We start from the raw sequence: 18,045 nt of genomic DNA, 5'->3' as shown, positions 1-18,045 counted from the left end.
TCCATACCTTTGGATTCCAAAAGATATCCCTGCAAACTTAGAATAATTCTTCTCATTTTTCCAAGCTAACTATGTGAGTTTTTGTTACTTTCAACCAAAAGTGTCTAACATCTTCAATAAGTTACAAATAGAACTAAGTCTGACAACCAAAATCTGCTCACCTTCCTGGATTTCTGGTACGTGGAGTAAGCATATGTCCTGTTTTCTCTGGGAGTGTCTTGGTTTACACGAAGGTATTGTCCTGGCATGATGATTAATGGTGCCTCTTTCACTCTCAAAAATGTTTGGTCAGACAGTGATTATGTGGCCTGCCCTACCTATGCTGGCTGGTGGTCTACCCATTCACTGTAAAAGGGTATCTAAGAGTTATCTCAAATTTCTTTTGCTGTCCCCTCATTCAGTTGCCCACCAAGTCCTTTCAATTCTACTTACTTAATATCACTAGAATCCATTCCTTCTCTCCTATCCTTGGAAATACTACTTTAGCTATGGTTCATCAGCTTTCTCCACCAAACACCCCTTCTACATAGCATACCAACTGCCATATCCTGTTCTTGCCACGTTGCCTCAGGTCTGTGCATGCAAATTTCCCTCTTCCTGGAATGCCTACCTGAATAGATGGACTTTAGGACAAAGCTTAAATGCCCCAACCTCCACAAAGCCTTCTGTAACTCATAGGAATGACTGCACCCTCCCTCTGCTCCACCACCACCCTGCCCACAACAGTATCTTGTACCTTTATCCATTGTATAAGAGTTATCTGCTGTCATTCATTCATTTCAAGGACTCTGAGGTCCTTGAAAGCAGGTCTACTCATTGTTGTCATCCTTGTGTCCTGCTAAGTGAGTGCTTACAACGTTTTTGGAACTAATGGATTAGGTTCCAAAGAAAAGCTGTCTGTGTGTGCAGAGCATTTTCCTAAGAAAGGCTGCTTCCCCAACACACCACCCAGCCATGCACAGACAACCTTATGGAGACGGGACACAGTCTGGGTTTCTGCATATGGCACATCGACTCTCCTGTTCTGGAACCAGAGAGAGAGCAGTCTACCCCCTGCTACATGATCCTTCCTTCCACAGTTTATACAACAGGATCAGGGTAAGGGTGGGGGCTGAATCCATTCATTAAACATTTAGAATTGATATCAGAGGAGAGAGATTCTCTTTCTCGGTGGCCCACTAGACTTGCAACATGTGACCTGGGAGGTGCTGGTGGCCACGTGTGCTGCTGAGGATGAAACAGCAGGAGGAATGTGTTTGCAGAGGTAAAGGAGCAAAGCAGACCCTCAGAGAGATGCAGAGAGGAGAGAGGATCACCTGGGTTTCCCACAGCCTTCTTATTCCTGGCTCTGGTAAGTTCCTAAGCCTAGTCACATTCTTGGTGTGGGTGTGGGTGGAGTGTGTTCCATGGAATATTCCTTCCTCCTTAAATAGGGTCCACATTTTGTCCTAAGGTAGGGCTAAACCTCAACTGGGTTTTGGTTATTTGACAGTCTTTCTGACTGCAGATAATAATAAATGCTGGGCATCTTTAGCCTCCTGGGATGATGTATAAGTAGACTTGAGGGAAAACCACAATCATCTTGAGATCATCACATTTGAGAAGGTGTTGTTTCTTGAAATGAGAAACAAAATTTTTACTTTTATAGGTACATGAAATAGCCTTTACTATTAATTCTGTTAACAATATATAACATTATCCAACAGATTATTGTTGTTAATGACTTATTTCACATTTCAGTTTGTATTTTTAAATTTGTAACATATCTTCAATTTCCAGATATTTAAGAAAATGATTTAACTCTATTTTAAATGCCAACTGGTGTGACTGAAAAACCTATTGAAACTAAATGCTAGATTGCGTGCCACAGGGGAAAGATGGGAGGAGGAAACCACGTTTTCGGAGAGAGAGAAATAAGGGAGACAAAGGAGTGAGTGAGTGAGTGTGTGTGTGTGTGTGTGTGTGTGTGTGTGTGTATGAGAGAGAGACAGAGAGACAGAGAGAGACAGAGAGAGAGAGGGAGGGAGGGAGGGAGAGAGCGGACCCCAGCATTTGTGTTACTTGAGTCCCTGTATCTGCTGTTGTCTCCCTGTCCCGCCTCCCTGTTTAAGCTAAAGTTGGGTTTCTTTTATTCCTAATTGGAAGGTTCCTGACTATTATGCAAATATAGGTTAAGGAGGATCAAGACTTCCATTATGACTAATATCAAGTTTACAATTCTATTATCATCTATCACAAATAAGAATTGCAATAAACTGGGGTTGAGAGCATTGGCTTTGCAGTCAGAGACCCAAGTGTAAATTCCGGCTCCACTACAAAAAGTTCTGTGATCTTGGACAGCATAACCTAGTTTTGTCCCTGTTTCCTCATCTGCAGAATGAGAATAAAAATTCTTTATACTTCTTAAGTTTTCGCAAGGATCAAAAATGTAATGTATGTAGAAAATGTAATGCATTCCCGGCTAGTAGTACGAGTTTGATCAATGTTAGCTGTCATTACTACTGTGATGTAAGGCATATACTTACTTTGCCTGAAAGTGTTTTTGATATTCTGACAGCTGTTTCCTGATCTTCAGTCCCTCAATTTCTCCTACTTGCCTTCCTTACTCACCACAAGATCTGGAATAGTGAGTTATGTAAGAATCAACTCACCCTTTCCTGAATTTCATCAAGAAATAGTAAGTTGTTAACATATTCTATGGTGGTAGTTGGGACAAATTCAAGTTTATATTCTGCATCTTGTGCCTCAGAGACAAGGGCATCCACTTTTTTCTTGCTTAGACGAGGAAGCATATAATTTAGCACCTAGGAAAGAAAAAGGAACTGTGAATCATAACTACTTGAGTATTTCCATTTTATTATATATTTTAGATAAATTCTAATTGAATGGCTGTTAAGTCGGCAGGTATTGGAAGCAGCAGTATATGTGAAGGGGCTGGTGTTTTTCACATTGAACCAATAGGAAGGGCTAGTTTTGAAGATAATTTCTAGAACAAGCTGGATTGCACAACTTATTAAAAAGTTTGCCTAAATGCTCTGATCTTTTGTAAGTGCCCTTTCTGCTGCTTTGCCCTGTATAGTGAACATTGTGGTGCCCTCCCCAGCATCAACTCCACTTCTTTCCTGTTGGGTGGTAGTTATGTGGTTTGGAGGAAACTGATCTCCCCTTTAGAAACAAAGACGGAGGCTGATCAGTCATAAGGCAAATATGAACATGGCTTCCTTTGGCTCATGTGATCGGATTAGGGCGAACCTCTGACCTTAGCTGATCCAGTTAAGTAGAAACACAAGACTTTTGTTTAAGGATGAGAGATCTCTCATGTTCTCTCTCCCTGGACATGAACAAGGAAATAATTAGCCTATGGAGCTTTTGACAGCCATTTGAGAAATGTGAAGGTATGTGAGCTTTAGGTTGAAGCTGGCACATCAGAAGGCTTGGTATAGAGAATGACTAAAACTACTACTGAGTCACTAGATTACACCTCCCTGGTGGCCATCCACTCTCTGGACTTTTTAGATGCATAGCCCATACATTTTCTGATTGCTGAAGCCAGTTTGAGTTGAGTGTTCCTTGGCTTGGTATATAGTAGTGCTCTTAGTGCTCAGAAATGTTTGCTGAAATTGAATTCTATATATTTTTTCTTTTGCAGCAAATGAAGCAGCAAAGCTCTAGAAGAAAGCCCAATGCCATACAACGAATTAGTGACAGAATAGATACTAGCACTCAGGCCTGCAGCCTTTTAGACAGGGCTCTGTCTTCTTTCATCTGCACGAGGGGTCAGCAGAAGTTTTCTATAAGGGCCAAATAGTAAATATTTTAGATTTTCAGGACATATGGTCTCTGTCACAACTACTCAGCTCTGCCCTTGTAGTGAGAAAGCAACCATAGGCAATACATAAGCCAACTGTCATGGGTGTGTTCTAGTAAAACCGTACGTACACAACAGGTGGCAGGCTGGACTGGTCCTGTGGGTTGTAGTTTGACAATCTCTGTTCTACACCATTATCTCTCTGGAGGTATTTGACAGTATATATGACTCTAAAGGAAGACCTGTAAGTTATTGCAGAAGCAATCAAGTTTCCTCAGCTCTACAACTCACCAAAATATAATCAGATCTTTAGGGACAGCTTCAGATCAGGAAATGATCTCCTAAACTTGATCTCAGTATCCTAGAATCAACCAGCATTCCCACTAGGATCCTGAGCTGTTACAGTGGTGTCTCTTCTGTAGGAAGTCTTGAAATGCTCCAACAAAGGAAAAAGGAATGGGTGTAAGAGGCTAGTCTGAGGGCTGCTGTCTCCTCACCTGAAAGCTGACTGTGCTTGGGACAGAAAGAAGAATATGGGACTTTTCCTAGAAATTAAGGATGCGCAATAGACTAACGTTAATTTTAAATATTTGCAATACTGGAAAATAAAGATAGGTTATTTGCAAGAGAAAAATCATAAAATAGTTGTAGAGACCATAATTTAAAACTTTCTTAGTTCATAGTTACCTCCAAGCATCGCAAAGGTGATGGAATTAGTTTTTCTTTTAGTTGCGTAGTGTCAATGAGCAGCAATCCTACATTCCTGGTGCATCTTAGAGCTACTGCGTCCTTGTGCTGTCTGTGATATTTTTCCAGTTGTTCACTAAAGAACTTAACATCTAGGTAAAGTAATTCACATAAAGCATAAAACATATGTATGAGATTTTAAAGGATCATTATAAAGATATATTAAAAATCATTGCATTAATAAATTTACATACATATTTATAATGTATTATCCATATGTAGAGGACCTTGTGTAACTTTAAAATGTTAATTCATAATGCTTTATGTTTTATTCTTGAAACTAATATTTAATAATGTAAATATGTTCTCTGGCTCCTGTTAAGAATGGCACATGAAAATAACTTGTAATTGTATTAGAGGATCTGGTTTAGAATGGATTAGATTCTAGAGTCAGGTTGGTTTGAAGTTGGCTTAATCTAAGGGTTCTCCCACATGGTAACTCAAAGTAAGCATTCATCGAGGCTAAGGCTTTGTCAATTTGTGTCTTCCATATATTGAAGTTGAATGTTGATAATATTCCCATCGCCATTTTCTCCCTTTTCCAAACCAGTGGAAGCCTGATTACCTTAAATACACTTTTATCATACTCTTGGTCAAAAACAGCTCTTACTAATACACGTATAATACTAAACTACTTTACTCATCTTTCAAAATCCTGTACCTCTCAGCCTTTAAATATTTAGTTAACTTTATTTCCAATTACTCTCTCTGCTTGAGTCAGATTGATTTCCTTACTGCTTCTTGTTTTCCTTCTCTAATCCTCCCCTCTACCATCCCAAAGAGAAAAGGGTGTTGATTCTTGCCTTTATTCATATCATCTTCTCTCCTGGATACAAGGGAGAGTTTGACACAGTATGAAGAACACAACAGGGACTTCCCTGGTGGCGCAGGGGTTAAGACTCCTCACTCCCAATGCAGGGAGCCTGGGTTCAATCCCTGGTCAGGGAACTAGATCCCAAATGTATGACGCAACTAAGAGTTCACATGCCACAGCTAAAGAGCCCATGAGCCACAACTAAGACCCGGTGCAACCAAATAACTAAATAAAATAAAATAAATATTTTTTTAAAAAAGGACAAATCAGACAAAGTGTTAGAAGACCTAGGCTCAAGTCTTTAACCCATCTGTGGCTTTGGGTAAGTTACTTGATAGTCGATCTTCCTGAGCTTCGGCTTCCTCATGGTACAAAAAAGGGATGACAGTTATCTGTCCTACTCATTTCAGAAGGTTTTGATGTGTGTATTTTTTATTTTATTTTTTTTTAGCTGTACTTGGGCCTCTCACTGTTGTGGCCTCTCCCGTTGCGGAGCACAGGCTCAGGACGTGCACGCTCAGGGGCCATGGCTCACGGGCCCAGCCGCTCCGCGGCATGTGGGATCTTCCCGGACCGGGGCACGAACCCATGTCCCCTGCATCGGCAGGCATACTCTCAACCATTACGCACCAGGGAAGCCCTGATGTGTGTATTTTTGAGAACTGACAAAATAAGTATATCAAATGATCTGAGAAGACTTCTGGTAAGGAAACCTGTATAATGTGGATTGGTCAAGTATTTTCCAAACTTACTTGAACACAGAGTCTTTTTCATTTTTTCATGGTATCATGTAATATCCTTCAGAATAGTGGTTCAAGGAATACTAGCTTGGGAAACACCAATTTAGTCCAATACTTTCATTTCATACATGAAGAAATTTAGATCATTCGAGGTTAAATGACTTGGCCATGGTCATATATAGCCATGTTCAAAGGGAAACAAAAGAGTAAAGCTGATAGAAGAGTTCTCTCTTTATGAGATAGAGGAGAGGCAGTTTGTACAATAGTTAAGCACACAAACTTTCAAGTCAGAGAAAACGATTTCTAAACCACTGACTAGCTGTGTAAACTTGAAGTTACCTTATCTCTATATATTTTCACTTCCTTATTTGTAAAATGAGAATACTCGCCTCATAGAATTATGAGGATTAGATGAGATGCCTGAAAATCACTTAGCACAGGATCTATCATAAGCGCTCAGGAAGTATAGAAATTATTAGTAAACACTGACATTTATAGAAATTCAGGGGTGAGATATGGCTGATTAGTTCAGGAAGCCAGAGTCTGTCCCCTGATCATCTTCTGGGGCTAGACAGAGGTCAGTGTGGCTAAAAGTTTGGTTAAACAGACATATGTTAAGTGTCTATAATATGTGCTAGGCAGTGTTAGAATAGTTTGAGGGAATATGATAACAGGCACGGCATGGTATCCAAGGGGCAAAGTTACATTCTATTAACCTCTGGCTAACAGTTGGGTTCGAGGTTTAGGAAGTACCAGGGAGTTCCTACAAAAGGAGGAACACAACGTTTAGGGGTCCAGACCAATGCACTCCAGAGTCCCAGAAAACAAACAGCTGATACCTATGAGACCCTGATTCCAGGATTGGATAGAATTGACAAGCCAAGGCAGGACTAGAAGAAGGGCAACCTGGGAGCTTGGTGGCCTCATCCAGATGAGTGGTTGGTGAGGGAGTAAAGTTATCCAATGTGAGGAACAAGGTGACAGGATACTAGGAGGCCTTGGCTCAAGGTTATGAGTAGAAGACCTAGGGGATTAGAACTGGTTATTTGGATTAGGCCTACTCCATGTGCTGAAATGCCAGGTTCCACACCTTACTGCCACCCTGGTGCCATTGTGTCCCTGTCAGTTCCCTTCAGTTCAACACACACTAAGTCTCAGTGTGACAGTGTTGGTGAAGAACAGTAGAAATGAACTTGTCTAATTTGTTTTCTAAAGTAAGACCCCACTTCGGTTTCTTGAGCAAGTCAGTGTCTTGAAATAAAGGGTCTGTTTCAGATTTTAAAAACTTAAGGGACATAACAAGTGAATATAGTGCCTGCTCTTGGACTAGATACTGGGTCAAACTAGCTGCAAACTGCTTTATTTGGGGGATTCTGAATAGGGACTAAATGTTGATATTAAGGAATTCTTGGTTTTTTTATTAGGTGTGATAATATTAATTTGGTTCTGTAGGGACATGTTTTTTAAAGATGAATATTGAAATATTTCATTTAGGGATGGCAAGTCTAATTTACTTTAAAATACTTCAGCATAATAAAAAGAATGGGTTGAAACAAAAGCATAAAAATTTACAGAAAAAATCAGTGTTGCTTTGTGAGGCAAAGTATCAGAGTAATCATTTTTGTGCATAAGAAAATAAAGGAATAAAGCCAGTTCATGAAATAAAAAAAGAATATGAATGATATGCTTCACATTTTTAAATGGTAATAATGAATAATATATACTTAATTTTTGTAAACATTTGGGAACTTTCTTGCCGGAAATTTCACTTGGATATTGTATTTTATTTCCTTTTGTTGAAGATAACGAGTTTAATAAAATAATTTCCCTTTGGAACTGATCTCATGACTAAGAGTTGTGGATTCATACCCACCAGGTTACAATATGGCCACAGAAATAGAGTAACTTGAATTCCTGAGACACATGTTGCACTATGTAAACATTTTTTAAAGGAATCTGAGAGGTAAACATTCCTTTTGACTCCTTCCCATGTAAAGGCTATATAACCTTAGCACTGGTACAACTTGATACTAAAAGATAAGCTTTTGGGGAGGAATTCTTTCCCATAATATTCTGAAATAAAACAGTAACAGTAAACCTAAAGAAAAAAGAAGTGGCTCTACAGCAAATAATCTAGAAATGAATAAATTCTTGCATTTTGTCAGGCCAACGCTTTGGGGCTACCATTTCTGTCACCATACACCACCAAACAGAAACATACACAATGATAAACCTTGATATACCTGTCAAATATAATTAGTAAGGACAAACAGAAAACTTACCAGGTTCTTGAAGTTTAAGAGCTTGTAAATCAAGACTTTCATTTTCCTTGAAGAATATCTGAAACTTTTCAAACGTAGCTGCATATAATTGAGCAGATTCAAATGCTGCCTGTATGGTTTCCTAAATGTTATAAAAAAACAGACAAACTATATTTTTCCTGAGCAGAATTCAATTCAATAAAACTGAACAAACACAGATGCCTTCTCTGTGCCCAACACTATGCTTTGACCTGAGGATACGTAAGTGAGGAAAGATACCATCCTGGATGACAAGAAGCAATTAATGTATTCTCTTATGAAACTAAAAAAAAAAAAAATACACATTCAGATCTGACTTTCAAAGAATTGTTCCTTATGATTGAAAGGAGGCACACCTGTAATATTTTTAGCTTCATGGTGAACTTATACATCACTAGTAAATATATGGTAAGAGACAATGTCTATTTATTTTCCAAACTGCAAATTTTATATCTTGGTTAGTGTTTTTGAGCAAGGGCAAAATCATTTAGCATAGTTACAAAATTACTTGCCTAATCTCATTATTAACTTCTCTGTGCTGTCAAGTCTCCTATTCCAAAATGTCTTCATAATTTGCCCTAATAAAATTCTTTCCTTCCCCTCACTTAACCTTGGCTCCAACCTCCACTTCCCCACAGTTTTTCCTACAATACCCATGTCAATACATGTTATCATAGTTCAATGCCTATGAACAGCAGTTAGGATCAGTTTGTTGTTGGTCTTGGTCCATTATTCCCTGGCTGCACTCAATTGCCTTCCCTTACATTTCCTACCGAGACTTCTTGCAAATGACTGCAATTTGTCCCAAGGAAAACTAGAGATGATCAATGGAATTGCTCATTCCCAACACATCAGTGCTAGGTTATTGCTTTATGGATTCAGACTCTTGCTTTAGGGATAGTGGGTAGCAGTAGAAAGTTTCATTACAAACAATAGCACACACCCTGGATGGCTTAGTTACTTGTTCATTTATTTCCTTTTAATAGGTTCTTATGTAATCTTCCAGAATATTTCTGCTGTTTATTTATTTACATTAAAAATTGAGGGGAAGAAATTATGTCAGAGTATGTCTCCTTTGAGAAGATGTGCTACATATATACAATGGAATATTACTCAGCCATAAAAAGGAATGAAATAGTGCCATTTGCAGTGACATGGATGGACCTAGAGACTGTCATACAGAGTGAAGTAAATCAGAAAAAGAGAAATAAATATGATATAATATTGCTTATATGTGGAATCAATAAAAATGGTAGAGATGAGCTTATGTGCAAAGCAGAAATAGAGTCACAGATGTAGAGAACAAACTTATGGTTACTAAGGGGGGAAGGGGCAGTGGGATGAATTGGAAGATTGGGACTGACATATGTACAGTACTATGTATAAAATAGATAACTAATGAGAACCTACTGCATAGCACAGGGAACTCTACTTAATGCTCTGGGGTGACCTAAATGAGAAGGAAATCTAAAAAAGCGTAGATATATGTATACGTATAACTGATTCACTTTGCTGTATAGCAGAAACTAACACAACGTTGTAAAGCAACTATACTCCAATAAAAATTAATAATAAAAAAGAACATCCTTTTCCCCACAGCAAAAAAAAAAAAAAAAAAGTATATCTCCTTTGAGCAGATTTAATAGTCTCTGATACATGATCATGCAGGTATTAGAAACACAACGGGAGGTCTGTAAATGGAAAGCTCCACCAACATGTTCAAAATATGATTTTAAACCTCACAGGAAATTTGCTGGAATAGTACAAAGAATTCCATATATCACCACTGAAATTCCCTAATTTTTAACAATATATCACATTTGTTTTATCATTCTCTTTCTCTATATTATTTTACCCTGAACCATTTGGAAGAAAGTTGCAGACACAGACATTTTTACCCCTAAATATTTCAGGGTTTGTTTAATAAACACAAGGATATTTTCTTATAGAACCATAGTATAATGACCTAAATCAGGAAATTAGCATTGATATTAATACTATTATCAATTACAGATCTTATACAAATTTGGCCATTTGTCCCAATAATTTCTTTCATAACAAAATAAAAAACCTTTTTTTCCTGGTCCACTGTCCTATCCAGGATCATGTATTGAATCTTGTATCTTGTATCGTATCATGTATTTCTTGTATTGTATCTTGCCACATCTCTGCAGTGTCCTTTAATCTGAACAATTTCTCAATCTTTGTCTTTCGTGACCTTTAACATTTTCGAAAAGTATCTCCTGTGTGTGTATGTTATACTTCCTAATGCTTACATTCAGTTATACATTTTTGGCAATAATACTACATAAGTGATGTATGTTCCCTGTGAATAGTGTCAAAAGACACAGAATGTTGATTTGTCCCATTACTGGTGATGTTAACATGTTAGTTAAGGTGCTGTCTGTGAGGTTTCGTTACTGCAAACTTACTATTTTCTCTCTTTAAATCAATAAATATTCTATGCAGAAACGCTTTGAGACAATATCCTTTTCCTCATCATATCTTTGCATACTCGTTCTAGTATGAATTAGAGATTCTTGCCTATTTCTACAGCAGTGATTTTTCCTTATGTTTTCCTTCTACGTTTACTAATTGGCATTTTACTGTAAGGAAGAGCTTTCCATTCTCACTCCATTCCTTCATTCACAAAATGGACTCATGTATTCTCATTTTATTCAAAGACTGTTATAATCATTACTTATTTTAAAGGTCAAATTGTCCCAGGGAGACCCTTCAAGTTGGCTTTTTAATTTTTTCTGCATGTCGCCATTACTCCTTAGGCACCTTGTTATTTTTTGGTTCAACAATATGCTCTGGGCTGTTCTTGTACTTTCCCTGCCCCAGGTTTTGAGTAAGCCATTTCTCCAAAGAGATTTGGTTCCTTTTGATTTGGAATGATATACAGAAAACAATGTGTGGACACCAAATATGCTCATTGTTACTAGGATGTCACTGCTTCTAGGTCATCTCAGCAAGCAGATCTAGGATACACACAAACACCTCACATAAATACATATATACACAAAACCCTATACATAGTGCTCTTTCTATCGATCAATTAAAGATCATGAGTTCATAACTCCAGTTCCAATATAACACCATTCTGGCTTTTCCTCTTCCATATTTGGATGGGGATGAATAACCTCATTTCATTAGCCATAATATTTAGTTATTTGCTTAGCTTCAGAATACACAGAAAGTCATTTCAGAATTGCTAACACACTAATACCACTATGAAAAACAGACTAAGTGGAATTCAATATTTATTATAGTTATAGTGGTCTTTAGCTTAGGGTATATGGGCAAAATAGTGTGTTTAAAAGTTACTTGGTTTAGTTTTTTTCCCCTTCCTTGCAGTGTGGTTATGTTATTCATTTGAAATATAGTCTAGTTCTTTTGTTTTCATTGTATTCTATTTTACGGTTTTGTTTCCCCATTCTTATTGATTTTTAAGTGCTATATTAAAAAGTATACTCAGAACTAAGCGTGACTCTTCCCATCTTTTCTACTCCATACCCACCATCCTGTCTACACCATTCCCACTGTCTCCTCTAGGTAACAAATTTCCTTAGTTTCTGGTTTATCTCGTCTCCCTCCCTATTTTCTGACATAAAAAGTAGCACACTATAGATATTCTTTTCTACTTTGCTTTTTTCACCTAACAATGTATCCTGGAAATCGCTCCATATTAGTTGGTAGATATTTTCCGTATTATTTTGTTCAGCTGCATAGTCCTCCTCTGTGTAAATGTACCATAGTTCATCCTATGTATTTTGGGAGTTTCTGATATTTTATAAAAATAATAATGTTAACAAAATCTAGTGCATATGTACTTTTGTATTGCTGGTCATGCATCTTCTGGGTACATATTTAAAGGTGGAATTGCTGGATCAAATGGTAAATACATAACATGTAGTTTTGTTATATATTGTAAAATTCTCCATTATTTGCATTCTCAAAGGCAAAGTGTGAAGAGCATTTGTTTATCCATAAGCTAGCCAATGGAATGTGTTGTCATACTTTTGAATTTTGCTAATCTGATAGTTGAGAAATGCTACCTCAATTTTGTTTCCATTTGCATTTCTCTTATGAGGTAGAATATGTTTTCATGTGTCTAGGTTCTTGTTTTTGGTGAGTTTTCTATCATATGTTTTGACCATTTTTCTACCGAGTTTTTGTCTCCTCCCTGCTCCCCATTGGCAAGAGTTCTTCATGTATAAAAATATTAGCCCTTAGCTGTGATTTGTATGCTGCAAATAGATTCTCCCAGTTTGTAATTGTATTTTTACTTTGTTTATATATTTTTTGCCTTGAAAAGTTTTAAAAAACTTTATACCATCAAATTTATCAATTTGTGCCATTATTGCATCTGGATTTTGAGTCATAGCTAGATAACCTTTCTTTATGAACAAGATTATAGAAGAATTCACCCATGTTTTCTTCTAGAACTTGTATGATTTAAATAAATTTTTAGATCTCTGATCCAATTATTTTTATATACAATGTGAGATATGTATCTAACTTTAACTTTGTACCAAAGGCTAATCAGTTATCCCAGCACTATTTATGAAAACGTCCAAATATATCTCAGTGATCTGAAATACCATGTTTTTTATTTAATAAATTTTCATGTGTACTTAGGTGTATTTCTGGATTTTCTATTCTGTTCCACTGGTCTGATAGCCAATAACACAATCTTTTAGTTATAGAGTTTATATTTAATACTTGGTAAGAATAATATCCCAAATAGCTTTTCTTTTTTAGGGTTTTCTTAGCTTCTATGCATGTCTATTATTACATATAGGCTTTACTATAAACTTATGCTCTATGATAAAGCTTATTAGTATTTTTATTGGCATTGTGTTAAATTTATAGATTAACCTAGGGACAACAGATATCTATTATGTTGAGTCATTCCATCTAAGAATATTTCTTTAAGTCTATTTTTGTGTCTTCCAGAAGCCTTTAAGAAAACTTAAAAAGATATCCTTATATAGGTTTTTTAAAACATTTCTTATTAGGTTTACTCCTAAATATTATATATTACCTGCTTTGTTGTTATAACAATGAAGTTTTTTCCACCAAGCATTTTCAGTATTCTAGAACAATTTATGTGCTATTGTGAATATCTGGTCTTTGGAGAGTTGATAAAATTCCCTTGTGAAACCATCTGGGCCTGGTGCTTTTTACAAGGTATTTCTTTGATAACTTCCTCTATTTCTTCTGTGGAGCTTGGTAAGCTTTTTATTTTTAATGTGGTTGATTTAGATTACCATGTTTCCCTAAAAATACTATCTATTTAATCTAGGTTTTCAAATTTATTTGGATAAATGTCTGCAAGGCAATCCCTCATTTTTTTTTTCCTGTTTAGATGGCTATTTCCTTGTTATTTGTCATTGATTATGTTAGTTAGGACTTCTATACCCTTATTTATTTTTCTCCTACTTGACCTGCCTTATGATGAGAGTTGCATGTTAAAGTCTTCTATTCACAGTGTTTCTATTTATGTTCCATTTGTGTCTCATTGCAACTCTTTGCCTTTTGCAAGTGTTTCCTGTATATATATGTGGTGCATAGAAATTTATAGCCCTGACTCATAGGATCACAAATCTTGCTTTCTTATTGTTTACATTTGTCTCTACACCACTGAGCACCACTTCATTTTCAGTCTTTCTAAAGAAAGACTAAACGTCCCCTACCAGGGTGGTATATTTGTTACAATTGATGAGCCTACACTGACACATCATAATCACCCAAAATCCATTGTTTACATTATGGTTCACTCTTGGTATGGAACATTCTATGGGTTTGGACAAATATATAATGACATTTATCCATCATTATGGAATTATACAGAGTGTTTCCACTGTCCTAAAAATCAGTGTTTTGCCTCTTCACTCCCCCACCCTCAACCCCCTGGTAACCACTGACCTTTTTACTGTCTCCATGTTTTTGCCTTTTTCAGAATGTCATATAGCTGGAATCATACAGTATTCCCATTACACATATGTTACACCTTTTGAAGTTGTCCTACAGAGTTCTTGGATAGTCTGTTGTGTTTTTTTCAGTCTTTGTTCTCTTTGCTTTTTGGTTTTCAGGACTCTATTGATATATTCTATGGCTCAGAGATTCTTTCCTCAGCTGTGTCTAGTCTACTAATAAGCTCATCAAAGGCATTATTCATTTCTGTTATGTTTTGTTTTTTACCTCTAGCACTTCTTTTTGGTTATTTCTTAGGATTTCCATCTCTCTGCTTACATTGCCCATCTGTTCTTTCATGCTGTTTATCTTATCCATTGGAGCCCTTAGCATATTAATCATACTTGTTTTAAATTCTGGGTCTGATATTTCCAATATCCCTGCCATGTCTGGGTCTGATACTTGCTCTGTCTTCTAATTTTTTCCCCTTATTAATGTGCCTTGTAACTTTTTTTTTTGATAATTGGACATGATGTATTTGGTAAAAGGAACTGCTGTTAATAGGTCCTTAGTAAGGGGATGGTATGTGTCAGCGGAGGGGATATATTCTATAGTCCTTTGATTAGGTCTCAGTCTTTTAGTGAGCCAATGCTTCTGAACTGTGAACTTCATAAATATTTCTCACTTATTTTTTCTCTCTCCTTAGGTGGGACAGATGGCTAGAGTGGGCTGGAGTTGTGTATTTCCCCTCTCCCAGGTAAGTTAGGATCAAATAATACACCAGCAAATTAGGTTCTGGTTAACTAGTTTCCTCTGAGGGTAGGCCTTGTTGAGAAGAGGGTGCTCTGACATATTTCAAATTATTCTTTTTCCCCTCTCCCTGCTGGAAGCATGAGAGAATTTTTCTCTAATATTTACTGTGAGAATCTGGTTGAGTTCTTGCAAGTAAATTTCATAATAATGTGGGGGTTCCCTATAACTGGGTCCCCGGAGATTTTTAACTCTCAGAGTTGTTCACACTGAGCCTCCTGCAATTCATCAGTTACAGTTCAGGTTTTCCTGTCTGGCACTGGTTCTCACTGAGGCTTCTGCTCATAGTCTCTGCTCTCAGAAGCCATGACTCCCGTCTTCATCTCTCTGTCTCTACAATCTTGAGGGCTGTGGTTTCCCCTGTGTCCTCCCCTCTATTACAGATCCTATAGCAGTCTGTTCAGTCAGTGTGTTCAGCTTTTTACTTGTTAGAATAGAGTGGCAACTTCCAAGCTCCTTACATGTGGATCCAGAAATAGGAAGATCAGTCCTTTTGCCAAGTTATCTCTTGGTTGGATGAAACTCATCCCAATTTCATAAAAAATCCTGATCAGCACCAAAAACCCTAGGCCCTTGCCTTTTTAAAACTATTTTTCTATAGCCTTGATATTTGAAGGACTAGCTTGGTTAGATAAAAATTATTGATTCGCATTATCTGCTCTTGAGTTTCATTAAAAATGCCATTCCATCATTGCCTTTCTTTATACGTTGTTTTTGAGAAGCCTGATGCTAGTCTAATTCTCTTACTTTTGTAAGTTATTTTTATTGTGCTGTGAGACCTGGAGGGATTTTTCTTTAGCTTTAAAAGCTAATAGTTTTAAAAGGATGTATCTCAGAGTTGATTTTTCTAGGTCAATTTTCCAAGGCACTCTGTGGGCCCTTTCAATATATAGATTCACATTTTCTTTTCTTGGACTATAGTTATGTGTTTGTTCTACCCTTTGTTTTGTTTTTCTCCTTCAGACACTCCAATTATATGTATGTTATTTCTTCTTTGCCTGTTTTCTATTTCAATTATTTTCTCTCTGACCATTTTTACTTCTATCTCTAGCTTATTTTCATTCTCTTGATTGTTTTCCTGTCTTTATACTAATTATCACATTTTCATTCAGGTTATTCTCTCCGGCATGATGCAATTTAGTCTTGATTTCTGAGATATTTTGTCTTTTTAAAAAAAGTTCCATTTTTATTTTAAATTTTGAATTTTTTTGATTTAATGTTGAGGCTATTTACTTTAGTTTATAGTGCAGCTTTTGTTTCATGTTTTATGGGAGGGAAGAGAAGGACTATTTTAATTTTCACTTTCTATTTTCCCCTTATAGTACCTTCTCAGGTATTTAATATATTTTAATTTCTTCAGCTCATGGATTTGAGTGATTTACAAAATTTATAATTCAAGGGCATTCTGTTTTGTCAGTAGAGCAATGTGCAGATTATTTTATTTTAGTTTTTGGTTGTGGGGAAAGAGTTGGGTGTGTTCTGGTTTTCTGGTTCTTTTTGTCTTGCAGGGCCTTACATTTTCACCAGTTGCTCTATTTTCCCTGTACCACCCAGTGTTCAGATAATGTCTCTTCCTCCTTTTTAACCTTATTTCCCCCCCCAAAAAAAGTGATACCATCTTGAATAGCTTGTACTTTTAAGTCTCTTTCTTATAATCAGTGCTCTAATCTACCAGGACTTAAAAAAAATCACTTTAGCATTTAGAGATTAAGTAGCATTTAATCTAAAGATAAGACAGGAAGAAAATATGTTACCCAGTTTCTTAAAAATCAAAAATATTATAAAAATAGTTTTAGTAAAAGAAAGTGTACCTTTATTTGAAAGATAATTGTGTGAAAATTCTTATCATCATCAAACACTGCTGATAAGCTTGGACCAAATCCACAAGTTTTTTCTTCCAATTTGTTGTTAATGTAAGGGCTGGTAAAAGCATCAAAATATGAATCAGGCACAAGATTAGGAACTGATAACACAGTGTTTTGGAAATGGTTAATTGCGCCTGAAATACCATGCTGTTGGAGAGAAAAGCACAAACATAAATGTAAACACACACATGGTTATATTTATAAAAAGTTTTGAATTTTCTAAACTGCTAAAATAAATAAGAATAACTCATTCAACAATGCCAGGTACTGGCGTTGACTCTGAATATATGACAAATCAGAAGACACAGCCCCTGTCTTCAGGAAATATGTATTCTAATTGAAAGAGAGGTAGATAAGCAAAAAGTTGCAACACATTAAGATAGATATATTACATTCATCTGAAATATGAGCAAAACACAGAAAAGTCATAAGGGAAGGAAGGCCAAAGTATGCCTAAGAGAATCAGGGAAAGTTCAAAAGGTGGGTTAAAAGTTCGTATTCTTTGAGCAGTAATTTCCATCCTAGATATCAATCCTAAGAGAAAAAATTAGTTAGGTAAACAATGATTCATGTGGAAGGGCAGTCACTGAAGCATTAATTATAATAAAAACTAATTAGAAAAAATACCTTAGTGTTCAAAAATAGAATGGTTAAGTTATGGTATATTTATATGAATGGAAATTAGGCATCTCTTCAAAGATTGATTAGTGACATGGGAAAAAGCTTATAATGTAATCTTAAGTTAAAAAAAAAGAGCAGGATGAAACTGGTGTATAACATCCCATTTTAAAAACGTATGTGTAAAATCTCATGGTAAGTTAGGTGTGTTGGTATATCAGTATGTACTAAAACAAGATTGGAAAAAAAGTATAAAAATGTTAAAAGGTTGTTTCTATTTCCAACACATGGTATTACAGATGATTTTAATAATCTTTTTATATGTTTTTCAAGTTTCATGAGCACGAATTAATTTATAATAATATATAACTAAATGATATAAAGGTACTTCTTGAGAAGAGTCTTAAAAGACGAGCAGGAG

General features: G+C 36.3%; 1 protein-coding gene across 1 annotated transcript in view; it reads right to left on the bottom strand.

Moving 5' to 3' along the window:
* Positions 1–18,045, bottom strand: part of DNAH6 (dynein axonemal heavy chain 6) — a gene marked incomplete at both ends in the record, with an annotated part of 289,518 nt that overhangs the window by 208,023 nt on the left and 63,450 nt on the right. Inside the window, 4 exons of the mRNA XM_082672762.1 lie at positions 2,652–2,804; positions 4,496–4,647; positions 8,392–8,512; positions 16,953–17,153. Of these exons, the coding sequence (XP_082528888.1) occupies positions 2,652–2,804; positions 4,496–4,647; positions 8,392–8,512; positions 16,953–17,153 (627 nt within the window). The remainder of the gene's footprint in view (positions 1–2,651; positions 2,805–4,495; positions 4,648–8,391; positions 8,513–16,952; positions 17,154–18,045) is intronic.

Source organism: Grampus griseus, assembly GCF_964374135.1.
Source record: "Grampus griseus genome assembly, chromosome: 15".
In the NCBI taxonomy this organism is placed as follows: Eukaryota; Metazoa; Chordata; class Mammalia; order Artiodactyla; family Delphinidae; genus Grampus; species Grampus griseus.
This window is presented reverse-complemented; position numbering and strand designations above follow the sequence as displayed.